Here is a 12,735-nt window from a genome sequence, read left to right on the forward strand (position 1 = left end):
GTGAAATTTTACCGATAACATAAAGTAGAATATGTCACAAAAAAACAATCTCGGAATCAGAATGATAAGTAAAAGCATTCCAAAGTTATTAATGTTTAAAGTGACAGTGGTCAGATTTTCAAAAAATGCCCAGGTCATGAAGGTGAAAATGGGCTGGGTCATGAAGGGGTTAATGACACTAAGAATAGTTTAATTTCAGTAGATAAAACCTGCTACTTTCCAGGTTGCCTGCAGCACAAGCAGTGGAAATTCTTGCAGACGGACAGGAGAATGAACATATATATATATATATATATATATATATATATATATATATATATATATGTATACACATGGAATATCTGTATATTGTGACAGCTCGGCTCCTGAGACTCCCAGTTCTGCTCTGCAGTTCCGACCAATCAGATCACAGGCCGCACTTCCCGCCGCCTATGGCGCCACTACCACGCCCACCGGAATTATCGCTAGAGGCTGTTGCTTGTACTGCTCAGCCTAACTTTACTAGCTCTATGTAACTAGGAAGCGCCGTCTGTTAGCCACGCCCTAATATTTCAGTGCTGTTTCTGGATTGGGTGTCGTGGCTGTCACTCCTCGCCTTGCTGGGCGAATCAGTGACTTGGCTCCCATTTTGACTGTTGAGACGGAGTATTCTGTAGATGTTGTAGTGCCGGTGCTGTGGTGACGGTGCGGGAGCCCATGAAGTGGTGCAGAGCTCGTGGTGGTGCGGTAAGTGTCCCAGCAGTGTTACCTCTTCACTGGGGTATATGTGTAATGGAGCAGTGATATGTTTGTTTACAGTCTTATAGATGGGTGTAGAACTACAAGTACCAGGTAGAATGATTGCTGGTAAGGAGTTATAAAGTGGAGGAGAGTCTGTGGCCGGTGAAGTACTGTAGCATACATATATACCATTACATAATACACCTGAACAGTGTTCACACTATACACCAGTGTTTCCTAACCAGTGTGCCTCCAGCTGTTTCAAAACTACAACTCCAAGCATGACCAGACAGACTTCAGGGGGGGGAGGGGGGAGTAAAAGTTTCTGAAATTCTGCAGCAAAATCCGCACGTGTTAACGTAAGCTAAGGGTCTGTCCTCACACATGCAGGTTTTTGGCTGTGACTGTGACATTTATTTATATAGAAATCTGCAGCTAATCCTATATGTGTGAATACACCCTAAGGGTCTGTTCACACAAGCGGATTTCATGTGAATTTTCCACAGAAAATTTCCAGCAGATTTTACTACCATTAACTGCAGAAAATATGCACATCTGGCACCGATGCAGATTTTCTGCTGACACGTTCAATGGTAGCAAAATCCGCTGCTTAAAATCTGCATGATCTGTCAATGGGAATCTGTAGGCGCTATATAAATATATTATTATTATTATTATTATTAATAATGGGCAGCAGAATCTGCTGAAGCAAAAATATGGTAGTGTGAAGTGACCCTCGTAGCATTTACGCAGTGTATTGCATACTGCACAAAATCTGCGCAGCGGGAAATATGCTGCGTGTTCTCTGTTGAGCGCATACACACAGGGGTACCAGACGGCAGCGCTGTTTGTTCAGTGATTCGGAGGTGGGACTGGACGTCCGCCTGTGACACATGGCCCTGCCTCCAAACTTCACTGGGTAGCCCTGAGTGTATGCTCGACAGAGAATATGCAGCGTATTTCTCTCTGCGGAGCATGAAATATACTGCGTAAGCGCTAAACGGACTATGCCCTAAGGGTGTATTTTCACATACAGTATCCTGCATATATTGTGTACAGTATTTGATGCTGAAGACTGCAATGTAAACTAAATGATTGAACACGGCATCAAATCTGCAGCATCAAATCTGCACTGTAGGAATATACCTTAAGGGATTGTTTATATGCTGCAGATTTCATATTGAATCAGTACAAATATGTAAACACAAGTTTAGATCTGCTGTAGGGCTGGGCTTTATGACCAAATGTGTGTATCACGGTATTTTTGTAACTTTTGGCGGTTCCACGGTATATAACGGTATTTCCTGTGTGAGCTGGGAGTGTGTCACAGAGCATCAGTGCCCGGAGCTCCGCTTGTCGTCCCACACTGTATTGGGTCTCCTCACAGAGACTATATACACTTTATTTATTTTTTATTTTTTTTATTTACCAATTTACACTGCTCAAAAAAATAAAGGAAACAGTTAAACAACACAATGTGACTCCAAGTCAATGACACTTCTGTGAAATCACACTGTCCACTCAGGAAGCAACACTGATTGACAATCAATTTCACATGCTGTTGTGCAAATGGAACAGACAACAGGTGGAAATTATAGGCAATTAGCAAGACACCCCCAATAAAGGAGTGTTTCTGCAGATGGTGACCACAGACCACTTCTCAGTTTCTATGCTTCCTGGCTGATGATTTGGTCACTTTTGAATGCTGGCAGTGCTTTCACTCTAGTGGTAGCATGAGACGGAGTCTACAACCCACACAAGTGGCTCAGGTAGTGCAGCTCATCCAAGTTGGCACATCAATGCGAAATGTGGCAAGAAGGTTTGCTGTGTCTGTCAGCGTAGTGTCTAGAGCATGGAGGTACTACCAGGAGACAGGCCAGTACATCAGGAAACGTGAGTGGAGGAGGGCATAGGAGGGCAACAACCCAGCAGCAGGACCGCTACCTCCGCCTTTGTGCAATGATGAGCAGGATGAGCACAGCCAGAGCCCTGCAAAATGACCTCCAGCAGTCCACAAATGTGCATGTGTCCACTCAAACGGTTAGAGACAGACACCATGAGGGTGGTATGAGGGCCCGATGTCCACAGGTGGGGGTTGTACTTACAGCCCAACACTGCAGGACGTTTGGCATTTGCCAGAGAACACCAAGACTGGCAAATTCGCCACTGGCGCTATGTGCTCTTCACAGATGAAAGCAGGTTCACACTGAGCACATGTGACAGACATGACAGAGTCTGGAGACGCCATGGAGAACATTCTGCTGCCTTCAACATCCTCCAGCATGACCGGTTTGGCGGGGGGTCAGTAATGATGTGGGGTGACATTTCTTTGGGGGGGCCGCACAGCCCTCCATGTGCTTGTCAGAGGTAGCCTTACTGCCATTTGGTACCAAGATGAGATCCTCAGACCCCTTGTGAGACCATATGCTGGTGCGGTTGGCCCTGGGTTCCTCCTATTGCAAGACAATGCTAGACCTCATGTGGTTGGAGTGTGTCTGCAGTTCCTGCAAGAGGAAGGCATTATGCTATGGACTGGCCCGCCCGTTCCCCAGACCTGAATCCGATTGAGCACATCTGGATCGTCATGTCTCGCTCCGTCCACCAATGCCACGTTGCACCACAGACTGTCCAGGAGTTGGCGGATGCTTTAGTCCAGGTCTGGGAGGACATCCCTCAGGAGACCATCCATCACCTCATCAGGAGCATGCCCAGGAGTTGGAGGGAGGTCATACGGGCACGTGGAGGCCACACACACTACGGAGTCTCATTTTGACTTGTTTTAAGGACATTACATCAAAGTTGGATCAGCCTGTAATGTGGTTTTCCGCTTTGATTTTGAGTGTGACTCCATATCCAGACCTCCTTGGGTTGATAAATTTGATTTCCATTGATAATTTTTGTGTGATTTTGTTGTCAGCACATTCAACTATGTAAAGATGAAAGTATTTCATACGATTAGTTCATTCATTCAGATCTGGGATGTGTTATCTTAGTGTTCCCTTTATTTTCTTGAGCAGTGTATATTACAAATATATTACGTTATTTTAAAAGATTTTTATTGACAGGTACTTATTCATAATTAATAATTTCTAGTACTGACGTATGTCGTAGTTGCAGATTGTACTCTAACTGCCCCCTGCTATGGCATAGGACCCAGAGCAGAGAATTATGTCCTGTGCATGTATCTGATGTAGATGGGAACACCTATTTTGGATCCATTCACACGTACACATTTTGCTCCAGATGTTCTGCTGTTCAATGTTATCATTGACTTACAAGCAGAAAATAAGCAGCAGAAAATTTGTGCTAAAATCTGTCTGAACATTCCCTTATATTCCATGTTTCTCCTCACCTCTGAAGTGGTGTTCCTGCAGGAAATGTATGATCTGCCATTTTCAGTATAGTGGTCAGACTTTAGGCCAAGAACATCAGTGTTTAGTTGACTTACTGGATTTTTCTCTGTACACTGGATCTTTGGAGTTCAGCTAGAGTGACCATTGGGTTTTAAAGGGGTACTCCGGCCCTAGACATCTTACCCCCATCCAAAGGATAGGGGGTAAGATGTCTGATCGCAGGGGTCCCGCCGTTGGGGACCCCTGCAATCTCTCCTTCAGCACCCACTTGTCATCAGACTCGCGTAGTGAAGACCGCTCTGTGTCTGACTCGTGATACAGTGGCCAGAGTATCGTGACATCACGCCTCTGCCCCTTGTGATGTCACGTCACGCCCCGCCCCCTTAATTCATGTCTATGGGAGGGGAGCTGTCACACCCCCTCCCAAAGGCTTGCATTTAGGGGGTGGGGCATGATGTCACAAGGGGGCGGAACTGTGACATCACAATACTCTGGCCCCTGTATCGTGAGTCATCCGACTACGGAGCGGTCTTCACTACGTGAGTCTGATGACAAGTGGGTGCTGAAGGAGAGATTGCGGGGGGTTCCCCGGAGTACCCCTTTAAGTCACACATCTTAGCAAGGCCCATCTCCCCAGATTACATAGTTTGGTGGGATGTCAAAGTTAAAGTCCTGGTTGTTCCAAACCTTTTCTATTTAAAAATTAGAGACCACTGTGCTCTTGGGAACTTTCAGTTCACACAACTTTTGTACCTTTCGTTCAGTGGCTCCTCACAATCCTGTCTATTGATTATCAGGCACTGATCCAACACTTATCACCTATCCGTACGGTAGTCGGGACCTAACTGGACAGACCCTTATTACTTATCCACAGTATGGTGGTCGGACCCCCACAGATCAGACACTTATTACTTATCCACAGTATAGTGGTCAGACCCCCACTGATCAGATACTTATTACTTATCCACAGTATGGTGGTCGGACCCCCACAGATCAGACACTTATTACTTATCCACAGTATAGCGGTCGGACCCCCACAAATCAGATACTTATTACTTATCCACAGTATGGTGGTCGGACCCCCACAGATCAGACACTTATTACTTATCCACAGTATAGTGGTCAGACCCCCACTGATCAGATACTTATTACTTATCCACAGTATAGTGGTTGGACCCCCACTGATCAGATACTTATTACTTATCCACAGTATAGTGGTCGGAAAAACTTATGCAATGTTCTGTTCTGTGCTATTTTTGTTGTGGATTTTAGGTGCAGCAATAAAAATCCACAACTAAGTTGAGTACAATACATGTGAATAGGGTTTTCAAAACCTGCCAGGCTTTACACCATGTAATTTCCCTGTCGCTTAATCTTCTAGGGGTACATTGTGGTCAGGGTCTTTGTAGTGCCATCGTCCAAAAGCCAGAGCTTCATTCTGTTGTGTCCCTCCCACCACACTACATAAAAAAAAGTCCCTCTGCACAGTACCATATTGTCGTGTACAATCTATCCAATATTAAAGAGATTCTGATTTCTTCTAAAAGCTCCTGAATTTGTCTTCCGGTTTGTTGTGGTTTTGCAGCTCAGTTCCATTGACATAAATGGAGCCTAGTTGTAACACCTTTACATAATACGTGGTATTGAGTCAGTCGATGGCAGAGGGCAGGCTCCTGGCATTGTCCTTATCTTATATTGAAGGACGTGAGGGATTGCCGCTATGTTCTTTATATTATGATGGCTTCTCTGCTTTCTAGGGACGCTGTAAACTGCTTGTATTCAGCTGGCAGCTGTAGGGAATATGATTTTCCCTGAGCATGATCTGTTCTTTGTTAGAAATTAGTAGAATTGTAGATATATTAAAGCATTATTTCAATTCCCTAGTGTAATGTTTATTGTTCCTACAAAGTGTTAAGTTATAGATAGATAGAAAAGCAAATGGAGCAGCACTCACAGTAGGGAAAGATGAGATGGGTGCAGGCTGTGGATCGGCCCTGGTCCTCGGACCCCAGTTAGATACAGCAACTTGGTTGCTAGCTAGATAGATTGATTCAATAGAATCGTCATTTGTTCATGGTGTTGATGGTTATGTTAGGCTAAATATGTCTGTATCTGTTTTTTTTTCTTCCAGTTGGGTTCCAGCATCCGATAATTCAAATTTAGTCCACAATGTCTATAGACTTTGATAGTGGAGCATTACAGACCCAACAAGACGACGACGATGAATATGATAAAGAAGACTATGCCAGGGAGCAAGAGGTGAGGACGTGGTTTGTTATTACGTGCCCTGCCTTTTGTTATTTCTCATCCTGTTAGAGAGGGTGTATTAGTGGCTAAATCTGAAAAGAGTCCGACATATGGCTCTCAGCTGGCTGTATCGCACACCTCTTCTGTAAAAGGACCCCAGGGATTCCTTTCCTGACACCATCTGGTGTTAGATGTAATTACTTTTTGTAATGGTTTGGCTTTACTTTCTATATATGGACAATCTTAGGGATAAAAACATTTATGAAATGGATATTTCTCTCTCATATCATTGGGGGGACACAGACTGTGGATATAGGGGGGTATTTATCAAAGGATTTATGTCTTTTTTTTTAACGTAACTTTGGCGCAATACTTTTGCGCCAAAGTTTGGCGCATCTTCTCCACTGTAATTTTTACAACTTTCTCAAAAGCACACGGTCCTGTGTGTGATTTCAACTTTAGTCAGTAATTCAGCACTTGCGCCAATCGATCTTTGGTGCAATTTTGGCGCAAATCCCATTTTTTTTTTTTTTTTTTTTGGCGCAAATCACCGCCAAGAATATTTTGCACTTGGAAAACACACTTAGCAATGTAACAAAATGTAAAGGCGTCAAAATACATTAAAAAGGGCTGCTTAATACTATCCTGAGGAACCTTCACCCTACGTTGAGCCAGCATTGGACATGGCCACACAGGTTCAGGAAAGGTAAGCACTAAAGCAGTGGTCTCCAACCTGCGGACCTCCAGATGTTGCAAAACTACAACTCCCAGCATGCCCGGACAGCCAACGGCTGTCCGGCCTTGCTGGGAATTGCAGTTTTGCAACATCTGGAGGTTTGCAGGTTGAAGACCACTGCACTAAAGTAACCAAAAAAAAAAAAAAAAACTACTCGAGTTGAAAATAAAATCCATTTCACATGGTGGCTATAAACGCCACAAAAGAAAATAACTTGTGTCGCTTGCTGATATACTGCAGGAGGGACTCCAAAATGGCTGCTCTACAGGGTAAAATACGCGTCCTATGTGGCGGTAAGTCCTGTGTAAAAGGTGCTGTGAACAGCTGATTTCAACATTTGAGCCAAAATTACTAACAACTTGCACCAAATGATAAATTTGGTGCATGTCCACGAAAACCAAAGTAAAAAAAAAGGGTAAAAAGAAACTGTCAACAGGCAAAATTGTTAAATACCCCCCATAGTCTTGTGCTACTAGGAGGCCACACTAAGACAGAAAGTGTTACTAATCCATAGAAGAGAGGAGAAAGTGAGCAAGGAGCAGTGTTCACAGTGCTGTGGAGACTTTCAGGGAGTTGTCACCCCTCTGCTTCCCTTTCTCTACCCCTTCCTTTCCTCTCCCCCTGGCAGACATGCTCTTCCAGTCACCTCCATCCTTCCTACCTATGGGTTGTGGCCAGTTCCGTCGGCCTTGGTCCTGTTAGTGCAGTATTTTCCAGCTGTTGCAAAACTACAACTCCCAGCATGCCCGGACAGCCACTGTTGGCGCTTTCCCCCTTCCATCCACAAGCCTCCTCCCCCCTTACAATTCACTGAGCATGTATGGCTCTATGGTCTCCTATGACCATTGGAGCTCTCCTTGAGCTCCTTCCTAGTGGCTGAAGCAGTGTTTCCGTACCAGGGTGCCTCCAGGTGTGGCAAAAGTACAACTCCCAGCATGCCTGGGAGTTGTAGTTTTGCAACATCTGGAAGCACCCTTGTTGGGAAGCACTGGGCTAGAGGGTGCCCTCTAATGGCAAAGGGTAAATTTACAGCTCCATGGGCTCCTAATAACTAGTGGAGCTGTACCTTAGTGCCCCCTACTATTTGAGTATTTAAAACTTGATAATCTCTTTATAGTTAGCTGAAAGTGCCTTCAGTGTCTCTGTTGACAGCTGTCTATGGCCTTTTCTTGCGTTCTCATTGAATCCTCTTCATTTGGCTTTTACTCAGGTGCCAGTCTCTGTAGACTTGTCTACGCCTTGAGAGTTCTTTTAAATCGGGCCCTTTGGTCTCCTCATCCAGGTTTTCCTCCCTTGGTGTCCAACCTGGTCTGTGGATGCGTCGCTCTTTCAGCTAGTATGGACTTCTCTCCGTGGAGCAGATACTTCATCAACCTTATCCTTCCTAACCTTACTTTCTTTCTGGAACTTTTGCACAGTTGCCATTTTTTTTTTCTTTTTTAATCGTTTTAATCTCATCCTGACCACCTGTGTCCACTGGGAGTCCTCCTCGGATACAATTGAGCCTTGTATTGCAGCCTTTAGGTATCCCCTTACTATTGGGCTTTTGCTCTTCCTTTAATGGGTCATTCTTGTTAGTTCTCTACACCCTAGACATCTGTGGGTCTTGCTTATATGCCTCATGCAGGAGGAATTAATTTTGGATATCTTGCGGTATTCTGTGTCCCCAATTATAAGAGTAAGAAAACAGGATATTTGTGTTACTCTTGTAAAATCATTTTCTCAAGTTTATTGGGGGAACACAGCTCTCAACCAATTCTTTTTTTTTTAAATTTTTTTAAAAATAAATCTTCTGGCCCTTCTACATGAACTTCTCTTATCCTTGATTCTGGCATGGTGAGGGTTCTAGGTTTCCCGTTTATCTTTGGTATTTGCTTCTCCGGTTTCACCTACAGTTCATATACATACTGATTAGCACAGGAGGGGTATATAACCTGTGTATGAGGAGCCAACATCTTGTCATGTCCTGGTGGCACTGGCCAATATCCACAGTCTTGTGTGTTCCCAACGAAACAGATTTTACAGGTGAGTGACACAAAAATCCTATTTGGTGATTTAAAAAAAAGTTTTTAATATGTAATCGTTTGGCTTCTATGTATGAAGCTGTGGATTTACATGCACAGTGAAATTAACCAATAAAGCTGTCCTTACAAATGTCCATTCGTATTAACTAAACTCCTGAAAAGGAATCTGCATTGTAACGTGATCATGTACTGCTGCAGATGTAGGGAAATATTTTTTAATTTTTTTTTTTTTTTTTATTGTCTTGTGTCTTAAAGAAGGTTTTCTGTGAAAAGTTTATTAATGACCTTTCTTTAGAATAGTTCTCCAGTATGAGATTGTAAAGGTGCAAAACTGACACCCTGCCTATCAGTTGTTTGCTAGAGACATGGCATACACAGATAAACAGTGCCGTGAGTTGTGTAGTGGCTGTGGTGGGTTACTGCAGCTCAACCCTCATTCAGTTCAGTGGGAACTATGCTGAAGTGACTAAACAATGTACAGAGCTGTCTTCTACCTGCACGGTCTCTGGTGCTGTGTCTGGCAAACAGCTTATTGTTGGAATACCCAGTGTTTGTTGCTTCCTCTACCTTCCCCAGAAGATAGGTCGTCAATAGATTGTGCAGGAACTACTCCTTTAATTGTTGGGTATTTAAAATACTATTTATATTAGTGACCCTATCTATTCCTATAGTTACAGCAACTCCTTACAGACCTTCCTCATGACTTGCTCGATGACAGCCTCTGCTCATCTTCAGAACCAAACCTCAGTGACTGTAGTGACCATGAGTTATCCGAACAGTAAGTAGAATGTTACTCTCTTTGATGTCTTAGCATTTTTACTGTTGTTCAGGCCATCCACTTTTTTCTTTTTTCAAGGCAACCACATTGGAATCCTAAGGATCACTGGGAAAATGATGAAGGAATATCTGATCGTAATCATGTAGGTATTTTCCAAATATTTTTTTTTCCCATTTAGTGTTTGTCTTGTTCATTGTTAATTTTCTGTTCTTACTTAGCAGTATCCGAATGGTTATAGTGATCGAACAAATTCTGCTCAATATATGGGTCTACAAAATGGACCTTCTAGAAGCCAAGAGGTGGAAGGAACAATGTCCAATGGGTGGGGAGCTCTTAACAGAGACAAAGAAAATATTTTTCATAATAAACACAGCTATCCTAAAGAACCTACAAATGATGAATCTAATGTGGGACCCTTCCACAGCGACAGCCATTATGATGGACCTGAACGTTGCTCAACCAGTGAATTGTATCATCTTCCAGAGGACTTTCAGCCATATAGCAATAATGGACATCAGATGGGTGAAGGATATCCAGAGGCTAAGTGTGGACCATTTCAGGTGTGTAGATGAAAACATTAGTTACTGATGATAGAATCCTTTTTTATATAGAAATTTTATGGTGAAAATGTATCCAAAAGTAATTTTCACTTATTTGAGAGGCTGACATTGGGGGAAATTACTAAAACAGTCTTATTCCAAGGCAAGGTTCACACTAAGGAATTTACAGCTTGAAAAATTTCTGCTTGAGATTCTGAGTTAGGAATCTAGGACCACGTGGACAATATAGACGGTAAAAGATGCGCATGGACAACAATATATTCTGCATGGATTCCACCTTTGCAGAAAGGAGGAAGGGAGAGATATAGGTAATTTTGTAGCTCCCAAATAAAGAGAAAACTAAATCCTAGGAAAGTCACGCAATTGTGCATAGATACTGGTCCTCATTTACTTAGAAAATCGGGTTGTAAGTCTATGCTGCTTTCTTACCCGATTGCTTTTTTCCCCTAGTATTTATTATGTCGCATCCTGTTTGTCGCACGTGGGTTTTGTAGGTTTTGGTTTCCAACTCTTCTGAGTTGTCGGAGAAAAAATCCACAACAATTCAACAAATTCGGGTTGGAAACCTTTATAAATACGTGGGAGAGCTCAGAAATGTCGGGTTACGCCCCTTTTTCGGGTTTGGGAGAATCCACATCGGGTCTGTCGGGAAAAAATGTTGCATCGTGTCGCAGACTGGTGCACGATGTCTGCGACATGTCACAGACAAAGATGCGCCAAAAAAACCCGACAAAACTAGTCTGGTTTAGAATAGTAAATGAGGGCCACTGTGTTTGACTTTACTTCAAAGTAACAGCAAACTGATACCTGAAAATCTATGAAATCTGTATTTGTGGGAGGTGCGGGATTTCGCTATAAGAACCCGCGGCAGTACCTGTGCCTGACGCCGTGGGTTCGTTACGTTCACAGCATGGGGTGGCGTCACGTCAGTTGGTCAGCTGACTGCACGTGTCAGCTGACCGGAAGTTCGCTCCTGTCGGTACGGTATGGTTAAGTGGCCACGGCTGACCGGGGGTAACGCTAGCTGATCCCGGCCTCCGGAGGTAAGCTGGAGTTCGGGGAAACCCTTGGTCAGCCCGATCCCTGGTTATATCGTTATATTCGGCCATTGTTTTCAGACTTCGGCAGTGTTATTCCCGTCCGCCTATCCTTCTCTCCCCTCCCCTCCCCCTGCAGTTACACATACGGCCCTCTCACGATGTGTTACAACTGTCAGCAGTCAGTGTGTTGTCTGGAATGCTCTTATCTGAGTGAGAGCTCCTCTTTAGGTGTGGGGGTCTTAATAAATGGGAGAAGTATATTGTTTAGCCTTTTTGTGCTTGTAAGTTCACAATTCTTGTCTGTTTTACACGTTTATTTGCGCAAATTACGGTTTTCATGCGCTTCACTGTTATTTACGTGTCATTGCATAAATTAAAATTGGAAAATAAATAAATAAATGTATGTTCATATAGTCATTCTATACACACTTTCCTTCCACATAGACGGTCATGTAGTTGTGCCTGGCACACGCTTCAGTTTTCTACGCATATGGTCATATAGTTGTCGGTGTACACGCTCCTATAATTTAATCTATGTACACGGTCATGTAGTCGTTCTGTGCATGCTCATATAATTTGTTCACTCCTATAATTCTATGCATATCATTATATGGTTATTCCGTGCACATGCCCTCATAGTTGCTGTACACACGCTAGTAGGATTTATGCTGTACGCACATTTGTAGGATTTATGCTGTACTCGCGCTTGTAGGGCTTATACTGTACACATGCTTGTAGGGTTTATGCTGTACACATGCTTGTAGGATTTATGCTGTATACATGCTTGTAGAGTTTATACTGTACACTCGCTTGTTGGATTTATACTGTACACTCGCTTGTTGGATTTATACTGTACACACGCTTGTAGGATTATACTGTACATATGCTTGTAGGATTTATACTATACACTTGCTTGTAGGGTTTATACTCTACACACGCTTGTAGTGTTTATAATTTACACTTGCTTGTAGGATTTATACTGTACTCATGCTTGTGCAAGTTTGTAGGATTCATGCTTGTAGCATTTATCCTGTACACACACTTGTAAGGTTTATGCCGTACACACACTGGTAGGATATGCTGTACACACGCTTGTTGGATTTATACGCTACACACGTTAGGATTATAGTGTACATTTGCTTGTAGCATTTATACTGTACATTCGCTCGCAGAATTTATACTGTATGCACGCTTGGACACACTTGTAGGATTTATACTGTACATGCACTTGTTGGATTTATACTGTACACACGCTTATAGGTTTTATATGGTACATA

The 12,735-nt window shown here is 43.2% G+C and overlaps 1 protein-coding gene across 3 annotated transcripts in view; it reads left to right on the forward strand.

The window, feature by feature from the left end:
• The first annotated feature begins 470 nt into the window (after nucleotides 1–470).
• Nucleotides 471–12,735, forward strand: part of CEP152 (centrosomal protein 152) — a 98,323-nt gene continuing 86,058 nt past the window's right edge. For 2 of the 3 annotated variants that reach the window (XM_056572264.1, XM_056572266.1), the window contains exons 1-5: nucleotides 471–726; nucleotides 6,205–6,332; nucleotides 9,752–9,858; nucleotides 9,937–10,000; nucleotides 10,080–10,418. In XM_056572264.1, coding sequence (XP_056428239.1) covers nucleotides 6,243–6,332; nucleotides 9,752–9,858; nucleotides 9,937–10,000; nucleotides 10,080–10,418 — 600 coding nt within the window. In that variant the 5' untranslated portion in view covers nucleotides 471–726; nucleotides 6,205–6,242. The other variant, XM_056572265.1, reaches the window with a different exon arrangement.

Source organism: Hyla sarda, chromosome 4, assembly GCF_029499605.1.
Source record: "Hyla sarda isolate aHylSar1 chromosome 4, aHylSar1.hap1, whole genome shotgun sequence".
NCBI classification, from domain to species: domain Eukaryota; kingdom Metazoa; phylum Chordata; class Amphibia; order Anura; family Hylidae; genus Hyla; species Hyla sarda.